This window comes from Mytilus trossulus, chromosome 7 (assembly GCF_036588685.1).
Source record: "Mytilus trossulus isolate FHL-02 chromosome 7, PNRI_Mtr1.1.1.hap1, whole genome shotgun sequence".
NCBI classification, from domain to species: Eukaryota; Metazoa; Mollusca; class Bivalvia; order Mytilida; family Mytilidae; genus Mytilus; species Mytilus trossulus.
In genome coordinates, this window is record NC_086379.1 from 6655554 (window position 1) to 6682133 (window position 26580).

The 26580-nt window shown below is 33.4% G+C and overlaps 2 protein-coding genes across 2 annotated transcripts in view; both read left to right on the top strand.

Moving 5' to 3' along the window:
* Positions 1-26580, top strand: part of LOC134724557 (TGF-beta-activated kinase 1 and MAP3K7-binding protein 1-like) — a 381784-nt gene that overhangs the window by 79064 nt on the left and 276140 nt on the right. The window lies entirely within an intron of this gene.
* LOC134724548 (bone morphogenetic protein 10-like) overlaps positions 19162-26580 on the top strand; it is a 31521-nt gene continuing 24102 nt past the window's right edge. The window contains exon 1 of the mRNA XM_063587640.1: positions 19162-20451. Coding sequence (XP_063443710.1) covers positions 20058-20451 — 394 coding nt within the window. The 5' untranslated portion in view covers positions 19162-20057. The remainder of the gene's footprint in view (positions 20452-26580) is intronic.

Consider the following 26580-nt stretch of genomic DNA (forward strand, 5'->3'; position numbering starts at 1 on the left):
GTTACAGATGCAAGTGGTTATGTTTTTTTCTTCTTAAAAAAATACCTGTCAATCATAACACACAAAAAAATATTCTGAATTTATATTATCCCCATACCTTATAGTCTTAAAATTGAAGAGAAAAAATTGAACTGATAATGAAGAAAAAAACTTAAAAGATAAATAAAGAGGAAATATTTCTGACTCAGACTAATTATAACATTTTTTTGAAATTCTGCCTCATTTGTAAAAGGGTATTGCATATGTTATTTACATAAATATTTTCATATTTCACTGACATCCAGTTCATTGATCATGGTTGTTGATTGTGCATAATTGTATATTACAAAAAAAGTGACTTAAATTAATCATGTAACATATATATGACTATGCTTTTTTCCATATTTTATTTCATGCAAGCGATTTGTGATATCTCATTTGAGTCTGAAAAAAAGTCATTCATTCTGATTCACTGCATACATATATGATCTGTTGCCATGGTGATTTAGAATCTAGATGTACAATTGCACCTACATGAAGGAAGTGTTGTATTACTATTATTAAAAGAAAATACACAAATTTTGAAACATAACCAGACAAGAATCTGTGTATATATGTATCCACGCACATAATGAACCATGAAATTAATCAAGGTCGAAACCTAACTTGATATTTAATTTTGCAAAATTGTCAAAGGGAGACAACCTACTTCTCAACCAATTTAATTCCTTTTTCTTTACTGTAAATTCCAAAATTATTGAATCAATGTGAATAATGTGACTACCTGATAATTGCAATAAAATAACTCGTGCTGTAATATTTAAAAATACATATATCTGTATGTAGCTTTTCCTTAGATCACAATAAATAAAATTAAAATTTATTTGTTTTCAAATTTTAAAAATTGCAATAATTCATGAAATTACAGTACATTTATATCATTATGATACATTATTTACAAAGAATCTAACAAACTTGTGGCAATCATATAAAATACACCAATTTTTAGTTTGTCTTCCATTGAACGATATAAAACTGTTCCCTGTAGTATGACATGCGAAAACATATGACTAATATTGAAGTTCTGCTGACGTCAATAGTTCAACTCAAATTCAACCTAAAATACAGGTCAGACAAATCAAGAACTAAAACTGTGTGTCATAAAGTGTTCCTCACACTTAAATGTTCATATTTCTGGATTTGTTTGTGTACCAATGACTTTCTAATTTTATGTGACTTGGTTCCCCTTTGGACAATATATTGATATAGTGTTTTTCTTCACTCTGGTTATTAAAAAAAACTTACACCAATTTTTCAAAAATAATGTGATAATGAGCCTGTTGATATATATACACAGAATAAGTCATTGTATCCTCATTATTGAGTTACTAAGGGGAGATAAAAACTATTTTTTAAAACAACACTCAAAATTTGTTATTGTGGTTTTTTTTTATGTGTAACATCATCATTCTGCTTTTCTTTAAGACCAGTATATTGCTGGAAAGACTAATATAAAATAGTGTGTATGGAGATGTCTTCAAGTGATATCTGTATTCATGATTTTTTTTCCAGGCATTTTTCTCATTTTAAAATTTGTTTGCCCCTTTTTCTCTACTTTCCTGTAATTCACCATCCTTCTATTATTTTTTTTTATCTCACTTTATCGATTCTCTTTGAGTCACTATTCTCTTTTCTGTAAACTCTATCCTGACATCAAATTTACCAAATTAAAAAATATCTTTAAGAAATGCAAGAAAGACAACTCTATTATTATTTTTAAAAGGCTTTTAACTGTTAGTCTTTAGTACAAATTTTTGTTCAGTATGAAACTTTGCATAATAACGTAAGTTGCAATTAACATTACTCCAGACATATGCCAATTTTCATACTATGCATGCTACTAAAAATTATGTGCAATTGATTTTTGTTCTTAAAAGAGCAAAGTATTTTTGTTAATTGTTTATTTGCATTTAAACATGTGAAACATTTAGATTTTTGTCTGTGTTAGATGTTTTTGTTTTGTTTTTGAAGTAAAAAAAGTTGTGTATTGTTTTTAACTCTATGAAATGGGCAAAATACAGAAAGTATTTTTTTAAAAGTGAGTGTGCTTTTAACATTGACACATGTGGTATCAGTACGTAGTAGATCAGTTTTCAAATAAAAAAATAAAAACTGTCATTTCTAAACCTCAATTTGTTTCATTTCTTTACTAAAGAGTTAACAGAATTGTTTATGTCCAAACCACCATTGGTAGTTCCTGATAATAATGACTGTATTTCTCATATAAAGCCTATTGAGTTTGTTTCATATTTTAGAAAGACAGTCATGATAATATTAATTTTATCAAAAAACTACCCCAGGTACCTATATCAAAAATTTGTTTGTATATACTGTTCTTTTATCTTCCCCTTGATATATATAATAGTATTGAAAGTGACATGAAACACCAATAGTCAATAGTACCAATCAATCCATAGGTATAATAAGATTTGGTATAAGTGCAAATGAGATTTCTCTCCACAAAAGACCAATCGACACAAAAAAATCACAGCTATAGGTCAATGTAAGTCCTTCAACACTGAGCAAAGCTCATACTGCATAGTAAGCTGTAAAAGGCCCTGAAACAAAAACAAATTCAAAAATTGAAGGTCTAATTTTAAGTACAAATATGTCATTTTCCTAAATACTCACATTATTTCAAAGCTCTAGTTTATCTTCAATGATGTCTAGACTGTTTAGTTTGTGGTTCTGAATTTTAACCACCCCTGTGGCAATATATGTATGAAACTTCATTATAATTGAGAAGGATTGTCAGTTTTCTGCCTACTGCATGGCACTAGGTGATATTTGAGAAGTATTGTCAGTGTTTCTGCCTAATGCATGGCACTTCGTGATAATTGAGAAGGATTGCCAGTTTTTTCTTCCTAATGCATGGCACTTGGTGATAATTGAGAAGGATTGCCAGTTTTTTCTGCCTAATGCATGGCACTTGGTGATATTTGAGAAGGATTGCCAGTTTTTATGCCTAATGCATAGCACTTGGTGATATTTGAGAAGGATTGCCAGTTTTTCTGCCTAATGCATGGCTCTTGGTGATATTTGAGAAGGATTGCAAGTTTTTCTGCCTAATGCATGGCACTTGGCGATAATTGAGAAGTATTGTCAGTTTTTCTGCCTAATGCATCGCACTTGGTGATAATTGATGAGGATTGCCATTTTTTTTCTGCCTAATGCATGGCACGTGGTGATAATTGAGAAGGATTGCCAGTTTTTTCTGCCTAAGGCATGTCACTTGGCGATAATTGAGAAGGATAGCCAGTTTTTCTGCCTAATGCATGACACTTGGCGATAATTGAGAAGGATAGCCAGTTTTTCGGACTTATGCATTGCACTTGGCGATAATTGAGAAGGATAGCCAGTTTTTCTGCCTAATGCATGGCATTTGGCGATAATTGAGAAGAATAGCCAGTTTTCTCTGCCTAATGCATGGCACTTGTTGATATTTGAGAAGTATTGCCAGTGTTTCTGCCTAATGCATGGCACTTGGTGATAATTGAGAAGGATTGCCAGTTTTTCTGCCTAATGCATGGCACTTGGCGATACTTGAGAAGGATAGCCAGTTTTTCTGCCTAATGCATGGTACTTGGCGATAATTGAGAAGGATTGCCAGTTTTTCAGCCTATTGCATGGCACTTGGTGATATTTGAGAAGAATTGCCAGTTTTTCTGACTAATGCATGGCACTAGGCGATAATTGAGAAAGATAGCCAGGTTTTATTTTTGCCTAATGCATGGCACTAGGCGATAATTGAGAAGGATAGCCAGGGTTTTTTTGTCTAATGCATGGCACTTGGCGATAATTGAGAAGGATTGCCAGTTTGTTTTTTTGCCTAATGCATGGCACTTTGCGATAATAGAGAAGGATTGCCAATTTTACTGCCTATTGTATGAGAGATGTCCATAATTAAAAAGGACTGCCAGTTTTTATGTCTAATGCATGGCGATAATTGAGAAGGATTTGCTCTTTTTTTTTTTTGCCTAATGCATGACACTAGGCGATAATTAAGAAGATCTGCCAGTTTGCTTGCCCAATTTTGGTGGTTCTCTCGGTACACTTGCTTCATTCACCAATGAAACTGCATCATGATAAGGCAAACAGTGCTGAATATGACATTGAAAACCAACAAGCAAAATCAAATAATGTTTCTGTGTTTAGAATGTTAGTACTGCTTCTGATTGAATTGGTCAAGCACGGCGAGCAACTGCTACCAGTTTATATTTAGAGAGTTGTTCATTTAATGGTCGGATACTTCTATCATTTTATAATTAGATGCAATAACTTATGAGCTGTTCAACCAATGGGTTTCAAATTTAGTAATTTAGTACTGTTAACAAAATGGGGGTCACTTTCGATATTGGCAATATTTTCTTTTACTGTTTGAAAGTGATGGTCCTTGATCTATTTGAATATATCACTCTTTCAGTTCGCTGAAATAATGAATTTATGACTCCACTTTAATAACTACAAAATGTTGTTCATGATGACAAAACGATGCTCAATTTCTATATTTGCGATTTTCCTTAATATTAATATTTTATAGGAGTTGTGGTCTTTAATTTAAAAAAAAATGTACGACCATATTATTTTTGGCGGCCATATAATGGAGTGACGATGACGTCATATTTGGGGGGGGGGGGGTTATTGTCCCAACTGTTCAGGAATAGGAGACCAAACACAATAATTAATCTTGTTTTAGGAAAATTATAGCTTGAATATAAATGAATAGAAATATATAAAATTGTACCACAAGGTGCCATACCTCTAAAGGAAGGTTAGGGTATAATTTGGGAGATATGGCCCTAACCGTTTAGTAATTGGGGCTAACAACAAATATTTTCTGGTTTCAGAACAATAACTTTAGTATGTCTATGCTTCTCTAGAAATTTCACCACAAGGTCCAATACAAAAAAAGAAAGATTGGGATTGATTTTGGGGGTTATGTCACTAACAGTTTAGGAATTATGGGCCAACATGGGACGATTTTAAAGGGGTTTATAAGTCTTGAATATTTTTGTTTCTTTAAACTGGTTTTAAGATTTTAACCCCCGTCATTAACTAAGCCCAAAGAGTCCTAAATAAACTTTGTTTGATTTCAACGAAAAATGAATACATTGATTGTTAGATTTTGGATAATATATAATATACCATAAATATAGGTCAATGTCCAATTTTTATTTTTTTAAGTTCTTATAGACCACATCAAAAGCGGAGTAGGGGGTAGGGGGGCCGGGTCCCCCTTTTTGGGAAAAAAATGGTTGCTTATATCGGGAATCACTGAAGCGTGACTGGAGCGGGCCTGTTTTGCCGTTTTTTACTTGTAAATGGACTAAGTATTTCTTTAAAGTTAACATTACATACAATCTGCAGTTAAAGTTTTTAAAACATTATTAGATTCATAAAATATCCTGGATTTTTACCAAACTTGGACAACCAAAAGAAAGTATTAAGAGGAATATTGTAGTAGTTTATTGTAGTAGTTTTCCTCTCATTTTTTATTGAGCCTGCGTTTAACGGCAAAAGTAGGCGAGACACTGGGTTTCGCGGAACCCTTATGATTTTTTTTGATATTTTACTGTGACAAAATATAATTTCTCACTTTTTGAAATAAAAATTGTGAAAATAATCACGTAGGAACAAAATTGAGACTTTTACAAACATGCACGTGCAAAACGGAATAAATATTATGAAATATATAAATTTTGACAGAATTCATAATTCAATATCATGTTCTCATAAATTATGGAACCAAATTAAACGTTAAGCAATTGATACTGTAATAAGTGTAAAATAAATCATATTTACAGAAAGATTAAATATCATGTAAATTCGTTCAGACGTAATATCAAGCCCTATATATGATTAGTTCATATAGAACAAAAAGTAATAATTAATCAATGCGGAATGTTAAAATATTAATCTTAACGTGCATTGCAATAATGCACGTAATTAATCTGCCTTTTTGTCGATCCTTCGATTAACCACGGGTGTCATTTGGTTTATCGAGAGAAATGATCGTGAAAGAATATCTTACGGCGGTCAAGTATTGAGAGACGATCGTGAAAGTTCTGGTAACGGATCGTGAAAGACATTTAATCGAGAAGACATAAGAAAGGTCAATACATATTCTAATTTAATTAATTACATAGAAAAATTTACGACAAAATAAAACTGTTTTTTGTGTCTGTCAAAATGGTTCAACATTATGATCAGTTTGTGAGAATATCAAGTTTTAAAAGTACATATATATAGTTATTAAAAAACAACAAAAGGCAGATTGCTTCTCGACATTTCAGTGACATAAAAAAAGTAAACAAACATGCTTTTTTTCACAAATTCGACTAGAAAAACTACTTTAATACAATAAGGGCATTCTGTTTGAATTCATCGAATGGTTTTCATAGTTATTTTGTATAAACATAGTCTGAAACTTGGTAAATAAAGAACTATTTACACAAAAAATGATTTTTCGGATCGTGAAAGATCACGTACAGCATTTTTGAAGATCGTGAAAAGGATCGTGAAAGATCTGATGCTACGAAGACGTTCAAATTATTATTCAATTATATCATAATCAATATTTGTTATTTATATTGAGAAAGGCTATATAGGTCAACATCCTCAATAGGTTTAAGCTTTTCAAAGTATTAATATTTTCAGAAAATGAAATGTAAAATAGTTGGATGAGTGTAGGATGAAGCGTTTTATTGTGATGTGAAGTACTCACTTATTACGAGTTATAGGATACCTACTTTTTGTGTATTGGGTCCTATAAACTAAATGTCCGCCAGACAGGATTCATCTGACCCAGAATTTGCCTTATTACATGGATCGATGAAGATTCATTTTTGTGGTCAAGTCTGTTTCGCGTATTCGTTAAGCTTTATGATAACTGTCTGTTATGATTGTGACAAAGGTGTACATTTCGACTTCTGCAATGTTTCAAATTACATCGAACTCATTATCATGCATCATTCGGTAATGCTCGTTTTATGTTGTCTAGCCTTTTGGATATATACCAGTATGCTATAGCGCCATGGTATTTCGTGTATTGTGTACATGTCTGTCTACATGTTTCATATATGACCATGATGACGTCAATTGTATTTGATATATTGAATAATAGCAAGATGTCTATGTCTGGCTGTCGATCAGGGTTCATATACTTTGACCTTATGTTTCGAATCAATTTGCCAAGCATTACTTTTGTCAGTTTCTAAGGCACTGTAACGATCGGAACACATTTATTTGGTCTACGGGATATTTGTAGAGATCTGTATGTCATGGTTCATCTGACCTTGCAGTCTTTTTATGAACCATTGACATTCATAATTTAAAAAAAAAGAAGATGTGATATTGTGATATGATTACCAAAGAGACAACTATCTACAAAAAAAGTGACACAGACATTTACAATTATAGGTCACCGTATAGCCTTCAATAAGCAAAGCTCATACCGCATAGTCAGCTATAAAAGGCCCCGATATAACAATGTAAAACAATTCAAACGAGAAAACTTAAGCCTCGGTCACATCTTCCCGGATAGCACGAACGGACGCCTAACGGATGAAAATGAAAATTGACCGTTGACAAAATTGTTATCCGTTGGGAGTCCGTTGATGTACTGACCGAATAAAACGGACGTGTAACGGATGCATAACGGAAACACACCGGATATGCAACGTACGGAAAACGGACACGTACTGGACAGAACGGGTGTCGAACGTACATCCAACGGACGAGTAACGGATAAAACGGATACCTAACGGATAAAACGGACACCAAACGGATAAAACGGACACCTAACGGAAGCGTACCGGATAAAACGGATAAACAAGATATACGGAAAAAATCAAAGGCGACAATAATAATACATGTAAATCGCATATATATTCAAAATGTTTCTGTGTAACTGGTTTTGGTTTGTTCTTCAAAATTCCGCCAAAGGGCAGTGTCTGGCCTGAATAAGAACTGCTTGCTTGTGAAGACGTGCCTATTCTCTATGATCGAATATGAATAATAAGAATTAATGAACCTATAGAAATCTGATATACCAATAATTGGCATTTCTGACGCAAAATTTTCAAATGGCTTTTATCCGCTTCAGATCCGTTCATCATCCGTTTTATCCGTTAAACGTCCGGTAGAAGTCCGTTTCTCATCCGTTTTATCCGTTAAACGTCCGGTAGAAGTCCGTTGGTGAATTTATCTTCCAGACCTCCAACGGATGTATAACGGACACGTAACGGATACAAAACGGAAACGAAACGGACGAGTACCGTACAAAACGGACGCCGAGCGGACGTTCAACGGACATTTTATCCGTTGGACGTCCGTTCAAAGTTTTGAACATGCTCAAAATTTTCCACCGAACACAACGGACGTCGACGGATAAAACGTACGCCTCACGGACATGCAACGGATATGGACGGACGTCTAACGGATAAGAACGGACGTCTAACGGACATAAACGGATTAAAAAAAAAGTTATCCTTTAGGCGTCCCTCGAGCTATCCGGTAAGGTGTGACCGAGGCTTAACGGCCTTATTTGTATAAAAATAAAAGAAAAGAAAAACAAATATGTAACACATAAACAAACGACAACCATTGAATTACAGGCTCCTGACTTTGGACAGACACATTAATAAATAATGTGGCAGGGTTAGACATGTTAGCGGGATACCAACCCTCCCCTTAACCTGAGACAGTGGTATAACAGTACAACATAAGAACGAACTATAAAGATCAATTGAAAAGGCGTCTTCTATAGTCTGTAGTATATAGTTAAATCCATCCACATCTGCGTTGTATATACAGAATTTAAGAAAGTACTGTTGCACAAAATGTTGGTTATCGTTCAATCTCAAATTACTCATGAAGGATGCTGTTATGCTGTTTTTGTTTGTTTGATGGATATCATTTTGGTTTAAACGTTGCATATCCATATTATTGGCTAAATAGTGTCGGTCTGTCTGAATTGCACTTGACCGATTCTGAGAGCTAAATCTTTCAAACTTATTTAGAGACGTTTTTAGTTGTTGTTCTTTTTAACTTTCGAGGTAAAGTGTTGAATAAAAAAAATAGCTTTAATGTTCATCCTTATTAAGATAGTCACAGGCTTCAACCAGTTGCAGGTTTATCAAATGGTAAAAGAAATACTGATTTCTGATTACTAGTAATAAGTCTGGTCACGCATTATCTTTCACGATCAAAATAATAGGTTGCCTGCGCTTTCACGATCAAGTTTGATGGATATTCAACAAATTCAAGGTTTTCATATACAAATAAATGCTTTTAAGAGAAGAACATACCTGAATTGTACTGTACTATCAGATACACCAAATATTAAATTTCAAGTGTATCCCGATAAACTGAAATATGAACATTATAGGTACAAAAAGCGTGTTATTTGTAATTAATTTAATAGACACGCATTGCGCCTTTTGTGTTTATTCAAAAAGTACTTTATATTTTCTTTATCTTCTTTCACAGTTATGTTGAGGAAGTTAAACCATTTTGACAGACATATTTTTTTGTTTTGATTTGTTCCGCGTTTTGAAAATTAAGCGATTTTTTCAAAGATTCTAAACTAGATTGTACATTAAATGTCTTTCACGATCCGTTACCAGAACTTTCACGATCGACTCTCAATACTTGACCGCCGTTATATATTCTTTCGCGATCATTTCTTTCGATAAACCCAATAACACCCGTGTTAACGGCCAAATTAAATAGAGGAGACACTGGGTTCCGCGGAACCCTTACGATTTTTTTTCATCCAGAGATAAATTTGAATAGTTAAACAGAAACACAAACTGGTCATGAGTAATTATAAAACCGTCCGTGAAATATATCAAAATGGTAGATAACTGATTGTTGGCGTTAAACATCACTGTCAGCTCGTGACGGATGTTTTTTACGGTTGATGAAGCCAGATGAAGCCACAGTGCCAGACAAAAACCATCGACCGGCAATCCTAGCCAATGAAGATATGTGTCATAAGCAATTCACATGTGCGGGATTCGAACTCACAATTTCAGTCCGTCAATTTCAGCCGTGCACCTTAGTGAATTGGCTTTATATGTATATATCTGTATACTGGACTGAATTTAATCATGAATTATGTTTTATATTGAACTGATTAAAAGGTTTTTTTCCAATCGCGCCACATGTTCATTAATAAATGTCACAGAGTATAAAATCTCATTATCTGATGTTAAATCTTGTTTCGTTTGGGTTTTTTTCTTACGAGTTTTCTTTAATCATTTCTTTTTCTGTTCTTAACTATAAAGTAGCCCATTTTTCAATTCCTTTTGCAGTAAAGATGTTTGAGGGTTTGTCTAATCGAAATAGAAATTTGACCCTTTTCCTCTATATATTCCACTAAAAAATCTGTAATTTACTGTCTGTTCGAAAGCCCATACTGCAAAGTCGGCTATAAAAGGTCCCGAAATGACAAATGTAAAGCTAGGTTCACACTGCCGATCAGACCAACTCGATCAAGACAAATTAAGCGATCGAGAGACTGGTCTGACTCAATCGACAAGAATGTTCGGGGTAGTCTACCTTGGTCGTCATCGATCTGATGTTCTATCCGAGAGTTTTTGACATGTCAATAACATTGGAGTAAGGATCGAGAAGCCAGTCACTCGAGAATAGATCGAGATTTATCGATTTATCGATTTCCCGATTTCCCGATTTCGCGTTTGCAAAGTGAAGGAAGAAAACACGAAAACGCGAAATGGCCGCATCTGGCCACCATACTCTTGATCTGTGTTTTAATATGGTGTCAAGCATTGTGTATAGGTTTCATAAAATTTGGTTGAGGCAAAATAAAATTAGCGAACGCAAAGTAATTGTTAGCATGAACATGTACGTATACGTACTTACGGATGGACAAAGGTAACACTTAAAGCCTCCTCTGCTACAGCGGTTAATACAAAAAAATCAGAAGTTTGTATACTGAAATTGTAAATACCCGACCAATTCCCGACTATCCCTACGACTCCTGTACGATCAAGTCGATCTGGTCTGGCCGAGATCAGGCAAAGGTAGTCGGGTAGAAGACGTAAACAGACCCGATCAAAACTTTAGTCCCGCTTGGTTGTGGAAATTTGGACTATCGGTATCCTCGAGTTGATACTACCGGTAGTGTGAACCTAGCTTAAAACAATTCAAACTAAAAAAAAAACCGGCCTAATTAATGAAAAAAAAATGAACGAAAACCAAATATGTAACAATGGAAGTTTTTAACGACCTTGACTGGCTATACAGCCCTTGAACGGTCGGGAATATGTAACACAGCAAAGTAAGCCTGTATTTATATCGCGTTGAAAGATACTGTTAAAAGACCTTTTTCCAATTAAAATTGAACTTCAGCAGGTAAGAGATAAAATCCTATTTAAAAGCTTTACCTTGATACGTTGTATAATTGTTGTCTTATTAATTTAATTACATGAGTTCAACAGCCATCATAAAACTAAGAACATTTCACTCCATCGAGGAGTGTTTTTTGAATGAAGAACTATCTTAGATATTACACTGTATAGTTTCATTCATGTAATAATTTCGAAGTCAGAAACAATATTTATCCTGAGAAAAGATAAACAATTATCCCATTGACTACAAGAGGTAAAACTACTGACCTAAAAATGAGACACGGAATGACAAACGAATGTGGGACTTCCTCAGATCATTTATCAAAGTGAGGTCAAAAACGTTTCCACGATTTTATTAATAAAACCTACAAATGCAAAAAAAATCATTAAAAATATGATTTATGTGGATATTCTGATAAAATTAGAAGTTATATAGATGACATGCGTATATTAATAAGTTTCATATTTGATTTATTTGATATTGGAACATGCAGAAAGGGAGTTGTCATCAGAAACTTTCATGTTAACACTATCCAGCTTCAGCTGTAGTACTAATAGTGTTAAAATGACATATGTAATGAGGAGATAACATCAAGCTCCATGCTGGTCTACATAATCAATCTTTTTACACGTGAGACAGTTAACCCCCTAGACAATTATAATTTATGTTATCTGTAGATTTCTTTCGTGAATGAATTCATTTCATAATAGTAATCGTATAGAAATACGGTAAAACACGTGGTAGCGTGTTTGCTTCGATCGAGTGATGGAGGGACCGGGTTCGATTTGACATTTGTTTTTTGCTAGTTTTCCGCTAAGCACTTGGCATTTGGAAGCAATTAAAAAAAAACATCATGTCTTTCTGCGGAAATTACCATAAAAATTTCATTCGTACATTCTCGTTATGATAGCCATATACATGTTATACTTGCAACTGGACATTATAATGCACAAGTTGACCACCATAACCATGATCGCATTAAAATGCAGTAGACATTTTAAATAACCATGTATCGGTATTAAAATCAAGATACATACATTTTGTCCTAAGTTGTTTCCTAAGATTCTATTGGTATATATATAGTTTAAACATATTTTATTGTTCAAAACAAATGGATTAGACACAAGTTTTTCAACTTAGACCAGTCTTCTCCATGGTATATATATATATATATATAAAATGACTGAATAAATAGTCAACGATCAATCTTACAAGGCGATGGATCATGTAATATGATTCTGTACACTACAAAATATAATATATAACAAGTCAAAAAGGGTACAACATCACCATAAAATAACTATAAAATATACAAATATTAGATTTTTCGGATAACAGATATCCTTCTTCAATAATAGCACGATGTCAAATGAATCATGTCAATTCAAATTGAGACTCTATCAAAATCTTGATTTATACAATTTAAGCGAACGCTGGAACAATTTTAAAATTTCCAAACACACCGCAAAGACTACAGAAATATGCCAAAAATAAAAATAGTTATTTACGATGTGAAATGGCACAACTTTAGATTTCCAAAGGATGTGACAGTTGAGATGTAATAACTGCATTGAGGGCAGTCCTCAAACAAAAAAATCAAAATAATCAAAAGTGTCCTTACCGATCCAGGATGGTATAAATTAGACAACGGCAGGGCAATTACAACGGAAACTACATATTAAAGCCTTCCAAACGAATAGCAGTTTAATAGTGATTGAAAAAATAAGTTTTGTATATTGAGCTTAAATAATTGAACGTGGCAACGTACTTATACATCATCCCGAATCAATGAAAACCTGTAATTTAAACGGAAATTTTAAAAATAATTTCGAACTGTAAAGCCAGTACTAAATCAGGCGTTGTTTAAAACAGGTGGTCACAGAAAAATGAGGGACTCGTTCTATGTTTTTTCATTTATGCCCTCTGGGGAGACTGTCCGTAACTTTCTTATCCAAAATCTTTCCCGAGCGACTCTGTCGACCTTCGACCAACACTCGTTGTGGTCTATGATCGTGATGGTAAGGTTTTTGAGATCAGCTTGTGTGTGTCCAGGTGATCTCAAATGACGACTTACGGGTAGGTCGGGCTTGCAAGTGTAGTCACTTCGATGACCATTCATGCGTTTGTTAAATGGCTGCTCTGTCTCGCCAACATACTGCATGCCACATCGACACTGAAGGAGGTATACAACATTCTGGGTTTTGCAAGTTACATTGCAATATATAGTGTACACAGACCCAGTCGAGTGGCAAGTGAATGTTTGAGTATTCAGTATTTGTTGACAAGTCAGGCAACGTCTGTTACCACATGACTTGCACCATCCTGCAGTTGAACAGCTTTTATTTGAGGAAACGTCAGCTCTAACAAATAAGTCTTTCAGACTTGCTGGTCTCCGAAAAGCTAAGACAGGAGGATTGGGAAAGATCTTGGATAATTTAGGGTGTTTGGCAATAGTTTGCCAATTGGCACGGATCAAACGTGAAAGGTTATTAAAGGCTGGATTGTATGTAAGAACAAACGGGACTATTTTGCTGCGCCTCTTCCGTTTGTACTGTAAGAGGTCATTGCGGCTGTTATTGTTAGCGCGCGCAAACCCCTTATCTATGTCCAATTTCTTATAACCTCGTTTTGTCAAAAATCCGCGAAGTTCCTGTAACCGTTTCGTGACAGCCTCCTCAGAGGAGCAAATCCGCTTGACTCTGAGAGCTTGACTGTACGGGATACTTTTTGTACAGTGTTTTGGGTGACAGCTTTGGGGAGAAAGGTATTGATGTTTATCTGTGGGTTTACAGTAGAGGTCTGTTGATATGACACCGTCCTTTATAGATGTGGTTGTGTCTAAGAAAGATATCTTAGAGTCGGAAATTTCATACGTAAATTTAATTGAATGGTGGGCGTTGTTTGCATGTCTGATGAAATCATCCAGTTTTTGTGAAATGCAACAATTTCACCTTTAATGGTGAGCATTACCTTCAAATTAACGGGACAGCGATGGCCTGAAATGCAACAATTTCACCTTTAATGGTGAGCATTACCTTCAAATTAACGGGACAGCGATGGGGACGAAAATGGCACCGTCTTACGCCAATATTTTCATGGGCAAATTAGAAAAACAAATTATTGCAACATCTTTATCCAAACCTTTGTCTTGGTTCCGTTTCATTGATGATGTTGACATGAAATGGATTGAATCTCAACAAAAACTGGATGATTTCATCAGACATGCAAACAACGCCCACCATTCAATTAAATTTACGTATGAAATTTCCGACTCTAAGATATCTTTCTTAGACACAACCACATCTATAAAGGACGGTGTCATATCAACAGACCTCTACTGTAAACCCACAGATAAACATCAATACCTTTCTCCCCAAAGCTGTCACCCAAAACACTGTACAAAAAGTATCCCGTACAGTCAAGCTCTCAGAGTCAAGCGGATTTGCTCCTCTGAGGAGGCTGTCACGAAACGGTTACAGGAACTTCGCGGATTTTTGACAAAACGAGGTTATAAGAAATTGGACATAGATAAGGGGTTTGCGCGCGCTAACAATAACAGCCGCAATGACCTCTTACAGTACAAACGGAAGAGGCGCAGCAAAATAGTCCCGTTTGTTCTTACATACAATCCAGCCTTTAATAACCTTTCACGTTTGATCCGTGCCAATTGGCAAACTATTGCCAAACACCCTAAATTATCCAAGATCTTTCCCAATCCTCCTGTCTTAGCTTTTCGGAGACCAGCAAGTCTGAAAGACTTATTTGTTAGAGCTGACGTTTCCTCAAATAAAAGCTGTTCAACTGCAGGATGGTGCAAGTCATGTGGTAACAGACGTTGCCTGACTTGTCAACAAATACTGAATACTCAAACATTCACTTGCCACTCGACTGGGTCTGTGTACACTATATATTGCAATGTAACTTGCAAAACCCAGAATGTTGTATATCTCCTTCAGTGTCGATGTGGCATGCAGTATGTTGGCGAGACAGAGCAGCCATTTAACAAACGCATGAATGGTCATCGAAGTGACTACACTTGCAAGCCCGACCTACCCGTAAGTCGTCATTTGAGATCACCTGGACACACACAAGCTGATCTCAAAAACCTTACCATCACGATCATAGACCACAACGAGTGTTGGTCGAAGGTCGACAGAGTCGCTCGGGAAAGATTTTGGATAAGAAAGTTACGGACAGTCTCCCCAGAGGGCATAAATGAAAAAACATAGAACGAGTCCCTCATTTTTCTGTGACCACCTGTTTTAAACAACGCCTGATTTAGTACTGGCTTTACAGTTCGAAATTATTTTTAAAATTTCCGTTTAAATTACAGGTTTTCATTGATTCGGGATGATGTATAAGTACGTTGCCACGTTCAATTATTTAAGCTCAATATACAAAACTTATTTTTTCAATCACTATTAAACTGCTATTCGTTTGGAAGGCTTTAATATGTAGTTTCCGTTGTAATTGCCCTGCCGTTGTCTAATTTATACCATCCTGGATCGGTAAGGACACTTTTGATTATTTTGATTTTTTTGTTTGAGGACTGCCCTCAATGCAGTTATTACATCTCAACTGTCACATCCTTTGGAAATCTAAAGTTGTGCCATTTCACATCGTAAATAACTATTTTTATTTTTGGCATATTTCTGTAGTCTTTGCGGTGTGTTTGGAAATTTTAAAATTGTTCCAGCGTTCGCTTAAATTGTATAAATCAAGATTTTGATAGAGTCTCAATTTGAATTGACATGATTCATTTGACATCGTGCTATTATTGAAGAAGGATATCTGTTATCCGAAATATCTAATATTTGTATATTTTATAGTTATTTTATGGTGATGTTGTACCCTTTTTGACTTGTTATATATATATATATATATATATATATGTTCTTGTTCCAAAAAATGAACCCTCTAGTGCTGAATGTTTTCTCTGTAACAACGTTAAAATACAGTATTTAGTAATATTTTAAATCAAAAAGAAAAGAAAAAAAGTTTGATCTAACTCGGAATGGCATGGTAAAAACACTTTAAAATAATGCAGCAGTAGTTAGACATAAATGTTTTCTTTTTTTATAGCTTTATAGAGATGCACACGAGCGTTGACAGAGAATACATTCTTAGTACAAAATCAATCGTGCTTCATATAAAATGTCCGATAATGTTAAAAGTAAAATCCTAAAAATACTGAAATCCGAGGAAAATTCAAAAAGGAAAGTCCCTTTATATCAAATGTCAAAATTAAAAGCTCTAAACGAAAGGATACACATGTCATATTCCTGACTTGGTAGAGGTATTTTCTTATGTAGAAAATGGTAGACGTTGTGCTATTATCTTAATCACTATTATAAAAATAAACAAATATGTAGCAAAGAAGCACAAAATGGCATAGAGACTATAAGCATAATATATTAGCAAAAATTAAATACAAGAATACACAAACTTACCATAGTACAATAACACAATGACTGGACGCACAATTGGGCTGAGCCACGTCATCATAACTGCATGCCAACTTTTCAAATTGCCCATGGGGGTTTTGCATGGAGGATGGCTATCATAGTCCTAAAAAAAACCTTCAAGGGGGCCTGCAAATACTTTTAAATGTTGTTTTTTGGCTTTTTCATACTTTTACCAGCCTATAGTCATTGTAAAATTAATTGTTTTGTTTAAATTAAGGACAAAATTGCTCTTTCAAAATTTCAATTTTGGAGCCTCCATGAGGGAAATCCCCCACAAAAAGTGACAGTTGGCAAAGTATCAAAGAAAACAAAAGCATACAAAACTATGGACAAAGCACATAAGCAAACATGAAAGACGATACAAAAAGTTTTACAATAGCACATAAAACGGGATGTCCAAGTACAGAGCCACGTCATATGTACATGTATCAAAGAAACACAAAAAGGCATATAGATTAACCACATTAGCAAAAATGAAAGATAACAATACGAGAATTATCCTGGAACAATAACACAATGACAGGATGTACAAGTACCGAGCCACATTAGCAAAAATGAAAGAACAATTCGAGAATTATCCTGAAACAATAACACAATGACGGGATGAACAGGTACCGAGCCACGTCAAATGGATATCAATAAATATATTATGGTCAACAACAAAAAATCTCAGTATACAAAAGTTTGAAATCGAATAGTTTTTTTTTTACGTACGATCCCATTTTACATGAACCGGCCGGCCCATTAAACTCTTTGACTAGCCGTTCGGTATATAGACTAAGAAAGAAAAATAAGCGATGAATATACATAATTGTCTACCCCCAAAAAGTTCTTTTAATTGCGGATGCGGCTAAGGGTAATTCCATTTTCTTAATCTAAGGGTTGCCATAAATGTAAATCAAAGAAAAAACAAATTAAAAAGACTTTCACAACTTGTTGAATATGTAACATTTTGCGTAATACACATTTCCATTTTCTGACGGGAGGTTTTAAACATGAATTAGACCAGTAAAATTCTATCAAAGACCGGTTTTCGGTTTTGCATCTGTTTTCTGTATTGAAACTTATTTTTTAATAACCAGTACTCCTGACACATTAAATTGTAATAAATGGGAAAAGGTTTATAAATCAATGGTTTATTTTATCTATCAGACTCACATTTTTAAAATATAACATTGATTCTGTACGACATGTACATGTCAATATTCTTCTTATCATGCCGACCAAATTGATAAAAATTGTAAAAGAAAATTATATTTATCATTGAATCATACAAACATAAAACATCCTAGGAAATGTTTATCAAAATTCAGATCAAAAGCCTGTAGTATTGTGTTTATGAATATGAAAGCGTACAAGGCGTTATTTACTTTGCGTCAAATGACAAATATTTCAAGCATAATCAGGACCAGAACAATAGGTAGGTTCTAAAATGTAAGAGATAAAGTGAATATATTACGACTTAAAACAAAACTCAACCCTGAACTAACCGGCTTCCGTAGTCGTACGGAGTACATTTCCATGATTTCAATATTCTTTTTATCGTGCGAACCAAATTGATCAAAATTGTAAAACAAAATAACTATAATTTATCCTTGAATCATACAAACAAAAAAACATTCTTATATTTATCTAAATTAAGATCAATAGCCTAGTATTGTGTTTATATATACATAAAAGCGTACAAGGCGTCATTTAGTGGTGTAAATTAATATAAATGTAAGAAACATCTAAGCCTGTTCACACGAAAGTATTTTACAAAACAAAATGATACAAGTTAAGTGGAAAAGACTGTTGTTTATAATTAGATCTATTATCTGGGATGTCTGGCCACTGATTACATGTATAGTATCTGGCCAAAGGTACCAGATAAAATAAGATATTAGACATAAATTCAATTTTCCATAGACATAACTTTTACCACCCATATTAAACTATTTATAACGATACAGTTGCATGCGCGGTTAACAGTTTTTCCCACAGTTGCACTAATTAAGTACATTTCATTCACAAATTCTCATGAATAATGATGTAATGTTAAACATTTGGCAATAGATATGCTTTTAATAGTTCCATGTAGATCTCTTTTATACGCCTCTTTTTATTTTCTTAAGAAACTAATTCTTTTATCAGATATCTGAATATTTAAAATAACACGCTTATAGTTAGCATAATTGCATGCCATGACTGATACGGTTAATTGGAGTTATAGAAACACTATCATACTGGATTCTTATTTCATTTTAAAACAATATTTGTTGCGCAAGTTGTTACCAATTAAAGCTTAGATAACATAAGCTTTGACAGTGTAAACTTGCTCTTAACAATATAAAGCTGTTGATAAAAGTTATCAACTGTTTATAGGTGTATGAAAAAAAAACATGTCTCAAAGAGCATCGGTGTCAAGAGACAAAATATAACAATATATTTTATTTATAAGATTGCGTTGTTGATAATATTAACATTTGATGAATGAAATGCGGCAATGAATTCGGTTTGAAGAAGAAAGTAGATTTGTAAAATCTCCGTGTGCGTAAAATACCGTGTGTGAGTTCTGAAGTGCAAATTAAATTTGTATTGTAGTACGTGTGAAAATTCAGGTGAAATTTACTGTAAAATTGTACTAATTTACAGCAGACCACGTGGTGGTACATCTGGATGATAATAATTTCACTACAGGATCAGGAAAATTCGACTTAAAATCCAAATTTAACTCTATGGGTGATAACAATGGGTGTTGCCGCTACCTGGCCTTTAACCATCAGTTGTTTAGCATTATTTATAGTGCCACACCAACTCTTTTGACGCGTGCTATAGATTTACAGAGTCGTTGATTGCAAAAGTTTTACGACTTCGTGTTCTTTGGAAGATTTCCCTACCCTTCAATTGCAGAAAATAGTTCTTATCTTCACCTGCATTATGGAAACAGGATGTATATTTCAAATTTGGAAGACACCATTATTACATGTTGACAATTATTCGATAATTTTGAGCCTTCATGTAAAATAAGTTAATAATTGTAGAAGACATTTTTATGTATTTTGTGATATTAAAAAGAGAGGCGATCCTGAATTTTATATCTGAAATAATTCCAAAGACAAATGACAGCGTTTAAAACTTTCAGAACTAATTTAAAGTTCTGCTTGTGTTACAATCAAGTATTCGAGTACACACGGAATGGAGTTGTCTTGGTTACTTTACTATCTTACATTTCTATTTAATACGTTAATTGAAATTTCAATTTCAAGACCGACAAGTAACGATACTATTTATCAAATTTTTAATGAGAAGACTAATACAAAGAAAATGGGGTCACGAAAAGAGTACGAATATGACGATGATTACGAAGAGCCATTTGATTCATTTGTACAAAGTAAAACCGATAACATTTTGGACACAGTACTGATGCCACCCGGATTAGGCATATCAAAAGAAACCCTAAAGATCCAAAGTGAGACTAAGAGTCCGGCTCCGGAATATATGATGGAACTCTATGAAAATTTTTCAAAAAACAAATTGAATCAACCGAAATCAAACATAGTTAGAAGTTTTATGAATATAAATGATAAAGGTAAGTAATTAGTTTCCAACTTTTTCAGCGTATCATAAAAATTAAATTTGTCTTTAATTGTAACTTAAAAACAACAATGAGGTTTCACCTGATCCGTGAAGGATATGAATGTAATTTTAATATTATATTTTAAGTTTTTATAAGACAAAACGAAATTAACATTATTTTTTTGATTGATATTGAAAACTTTTTTTAGACTAGAATATGTACAATGAAATGCTAAATTACAAACCTATATAAGATGCCGACAGCTGAAAAAAACTACACAGTTATAAGCTTTGAATATTTCAGTGTTAGCATGTGTGGTGGTTTTTTTGTCACTTGTGTTGCAATTAGACGTTTTAAAGAACGACCGTTCTCAACGAACAAAATACCGATTGTTCTATGAATACGACCGTGCATAAGTCTTTCAGTACACGGACAGCAGTACATAGAGTATAAAGTAAATTACTTTGCAGAAGTCTCTGGTTAAATGAGAAGTGTCCATTTTAATCAATATTAAATTTACTTCTAACATTATTTTTTACTTTATCTGAAAACTATATTTTTTTAGGAGAAAGGGAAAAACTCGGCATTTTTTTTAACGTCATAACTAAGTCTGTGACATATAGAGGACACATAACAAACTAATTTATCCGTTATCATGAAAATATCATAGTTATAATCCAAGGAACATATTTATAAACTGTTCCAAGATAATATCCTCTCCAAATAAGTCTTTCCAGGTTGTTTGGGAAACATAATGTTTTGACTTGCAAAAGTGAAATACAATTTACACTTAAATCTGGAAGTTAGATTTTTTTTATATCGAACAAAAAAAGATTGATTGATTGATTTATTGTTGGTTGCTTTACAACAAAAAAAGAAGAGTCGCAAGAAATCACAAGGAGAACAAAAACTTATATGTCGAAAAGACTGACAAAATAATTAGACAAATCGATAACGAAGAAAAACAAACAACTGTTACAGTTTACGAGACATAAAAACAAGATGTGTGTATAATCATGCCTGAATAGGGGTATTTCAATCTTTAAACGGAGTTTAAAGCAAAATAGCAGACGTTTAACTCATTTATAAACTGCAATCAACCATCTATTGTACACATAACATGTATATAGATATTATTTGTATAGCAATATGAGGAAGAAATCCTCAATAACAGTAAAGAATTCGAAGTCAAGAAGAAGAAAAATCAACATAAACATTTATGGCATACAAAATTGTTTACTTTTTGTAGACGGGGGCCGGTATGTTAATACAATAACCCGCATTTTTTTTTTAACAAACTGTATCATCCTCTTTTACGCATAAGACCAGTCTCAAATTATAGTATGCACGATTAATGTCGTCTACATTCTACTGGTATATTCGGCAATCGGACACGCCACCGTTTATATGTCGATGTCCTCTTTGCGGTATACGTTTAGTCATGTCGTGTTGTTTGGAAATAAGTATATGTTTGTACGAGCTCTGAACAGGAATAACAGCGATTTTTTTTTATAAAAAAATGCACGTATATTAAAATGGACTACAGGCACCTGTCCCTGAAAAAAAAATCTTATTCACTTTATTAATACGTGTTATATCATGATATTTCTTTCAGGGACAAGTGCCTCTGATGTATTTATATACACGTAGGTTCATATAAAGCACACTTTGGTGTCCAAAATGATTTACACGTCAATGATAGTTTTAGCACCTGCCAGATCATTTCAACACTGTAAACCTACTTGATATAAGTACCACCAGAGAATTGTGCCGATGCGCTACTTCAGATTGTTAAAAAACGTGTTTGCATAAGTTAAAAAAGAAACAAAAGATTGTTTTCTAAGTGGTAAGATTTTATCATACAAAAAAATATACAAAAAGAATTATATAGTAGTTATGATAATTATAATTATTTTTTATAAAGGTCACAAGTGACATATTAATAAAGGACATATACGTGTGTTACCTAAAATGGTATAAGGAACGCAGGTCTAGATTGACATAATATGGTATATATATATAGTTGGCGGGTCTTGAGTGACCTAACATGGTATATACAGCATGCGGGTCGGGAGAGGCATTATAAGGTATAAACAGTATGCGGGTAGTGCAAATACGGCGTAAAGCAACAATCAATCAATCAGTATGCGGGTCTTGAGTGACCTAATATGGTATATACAGCATTCGGGCCGTGAGTGGCCTAATAAGTTATAAACAGTATGAGAGTCTTGAGTGACCTAATATGGCATATGCAGTAAGCGGGTCGTGAGTGGCCTAATATGGTATATACAGTATGCGAGTCTTGAGTGACTTAATATGGTATATACAACATGCGGGTCGTCAGTGGCCTTATATGGGATAATCAGTATGCGGGTCTTGAGTGACCTAGCTAATATGGTATATATATACAGTATGCGGGTCTTGAGTGACCTAATATGGTATATACAGCATGCGGGTCTTAGGTGGCCTAAAATGGTATAAACAGTATGCGGGTCGTGAGTGACATAATATGGTATATACAGTAAAATGGTCGTGAGTGACCTAATATGGTACATACAGTAAGCGGGTTGTGAGTGACCTAATATGGTATAGTACAGTATGTGGATCATGAGTGACCTAATATGGTATAAACAGTATGCGGGTCGTAATTGACTTAAAATGGTATAAACAGTATGCGGGTCGTGAGTGACCTAATATGGTATATACAGTAAAATGGTCGTGAGTGACCTAATATGGTACATACAGTAAGCGGGTTGTGAGTGACCTAATATGGTAAAGTACAGTATGCGGATCATAAGTGACCTAATATGGTATAAACAGTATGCGGGTCGTAATTGACTTAAAATGGTATAAACAGTATGCGGGTCTTGAGAGACCTAATATGGTATATACTGTAACAGTACGCGGGTCCTGAGTTACCTATACAGCTACTTTTAAATAGGTACTATTTCTGTACTAAAAAATTGTAGTACTTGAAATGTACTTTTAATATTTAGAACTATTTTGTTACTCTAAAATTATTGTAATATTTAGGTACCTGTATTTTACAGTACTTTATTTGTATACTTGAAATTTAGGTATTACAGATTTCTGGTTACTACCGTTACATTTTCAACATTTTGAAAGTTCTTCTATTTCAAATCTCTTAAAGTTATGATTTTCAAACATGAAATATTGTAATATTTCTGTAACAAAATATTTAGTACAAATCAAATACAAGTGAAACATAAGTACCTAAATATTACAATAGTTTTATAGTAAAGAAATAGTACTTAATATTAAAAGTAAATTTCCAGTACTGCATTTTTTTAGTATAGAAATATAGTACCTATGCAAAAGTAGCTATGTAATATGGTATAGTACAATATGCGGGTCGTGAGTGAACTACTACGGTATCATTAAGAATACATTCGGGGGGGGGGGGGGGTGAATTCGTAAGTAACTTATACCAGTATGGGGAATACAGAGGCTGTGAGTATCCTAATATGATATATTCACAGGCCGTGAGTAAAATAATTAAGTATGTACACGGGTAGTAAATTTCGCCTGGAAACTGCTACATTCTATGGTAATTTCGATTTTTTTCAGAGTGCTCTTTTTTTTGGCGTTTGTTAACAAAGTTTTTTTAACCCATACTGTCAAATTGAATTGATTAAAACACAATGTAGAATCAGATATAAAAAAAAACTCATTTATTATCATTCTTAGACATATTTACGAAGAATGCATATATACAATGTATGATATCGCTATATACCTGTTCATAATCAAAAGACATGAAAACAATTCATACATGTCAACAAAGATATAAACAAATACATAAAACATCACTTAATTGATTTGCTTTTTTAGAAGGGAATGTTGTTATGACATGTCAAGGGGACGAGTATTTATTTGATATTCTAGAGGTATTTCATGTATTTGTGAATGCGTCTTGAAAACAATAATTCAGACAATATTTACTCAAAAATAAACAATCCTTCCTCGTAATGATTGAAACTTAATCTTCGTGCGTTAAAACACAATTCAGAATATAAATAACTTGAAAGAGTTAGCTTAAATGTATAAGCGGCAATATGACAATAACTTATGTGTAAGTGCCTGGTTGGAATTTTCTGACATTGTCCATGCATAATGTTCCATATCTGTGGTTGAGTTTGGGGGATCTCTCTAAAATTGTACTACACGGTTCCATATTTAAAGGGAAGGCTGGTATTGAGTTTGGGGTAATTACTAAAAAATGGGGGGATTTTTTACGAGGTTAATGTTTTTCAAAGGGTATTTCCTGAAACATTCAATGAGTACATGGCAGCATAATTCTGTTACGATTTATCCGTTTCCATTCTCCATTCTACAAGGTAATTGAAATGTTCTCGTCTGTGAAACGAGAACATTAAATATTACGTCTGAATTAAGTGTGTTGTAATCAGCAACGTTTAATTAATCAAACATATCAATTGTAATATATTTTCCTATATCCTTTAACCTTACAAGTGTGACTTAATTTTTATAATTTGTCTATAAAACTCTGTCTTATGCAATATCGCATTTTCATTCTGAAAAATAAAAACACTACAAAAAAGATTGTCAAAAAACGTCCAGATGTAGTCATTAAATTTAAAAATAGCTTTAACTTCTTTCTAATCTTTACTGCTAATGCTGCTAAAGCAATAAAAAAGTCTAACAGTGTCATAATTCTTTCTCTAAATTGATAGTTAAAAGCCCCTGTCATAGCCAACCTATCAAAGACTAACAAATTCTCTCTTACATCGGGGGAATTAAGCTATTTCATGTTTTTATCAAAGATCGTCCTTTCTGAATTTGTTGCAAATCAGATTAAAGCATTTCTAAAATTAAAACAAATCAGATTATATTGGGTTTAAGCACTTTTGTTCGAATTTTCAATTTAAAGCGGCAAGATACAGACACTTAAACATGAATCACAATTATATAAAGAACACAGGTCTTACTATTTGTGCTATCATACAAAACGTAACATAAATAAATTTCCTCAATAAACATGCATTATACCTGCCTCTAATGATGAATGAGAATTTAAATACCATTCTATCTTTAATGCTTAAACTATAAATTATGGCGTTTTTCACATATTTATTAAACACGATTTTTTACAGTTATTAGTTACATTATCATTAGTTTGTTTTTTGCATGTAAAACTACCAGGGTAGCGTTTGAATTGTCTCTTTTGCATTTCCGCAATCTGGGACAGTTTTATAGGGTGTTTTAAAGCATTCAAACACACATCTGTATAATATACTATGAATTTAGAGACAACAACTTAAGTTCGAATCTTCAATTGAACAGCTGGCTACAACGCATGTCTGTTGAATATCCAGTATCACTTTCATATACCATTGTCTCACTGCTAATAAATACTGAAGATCATCAATTTTCCAATATATCTATCATAATTGTATTCTTCGTTTAAAAAAGCAATTCAATTAAACTAGAACTGCTAGTTTCATTAATGCTTTCTTACACATGCATATATCTGTAGTTCTACTCTGACAGTCAGTCATGCGCACATTACATATATGTTGCATATATTTGATTTATATAAAATATGATAGTCAAATTTATTTAGTGTCTCAATTAAAAACATCATTGTAATACGTAAAATGAAATATTTGACCTAAGATGCTAATATCAAAATAGAAAAGCAGAAACCTTAATTTTATACAAAAAAATAAAAGACATATATTCTTTTTATAACTATGCATATTGTTGTGATTATCAAATCAGTAATACTTCTATCTGACATGTAATTATCACAAGGGAGTCTTAACAGTAAACGAAGGACACGCACGAGTTCCTGATAACAAAACAAAACTTAAATTCTTCGTGTCGTTAAAACCATGTATTGTACCCAATATCTACTATCTTAAAACCAGCTACGAGATTAATCAAAACAAAACAAAAAACGTTTACTAACTTTATAACGAAATATGAAAGACAACTTCAGCGGAAATATTTTTAATATTCAATCTAGCTTGGCAAATAGCATAATTATCGACAAGCCGATATTATTGTTAAATAGTAAAAACAGTCACAGTTTACCGAATTTCTGATCTTTGAGATGTATGCTATATCAAATCAGAAAACTGTCGTATTAATATTTAC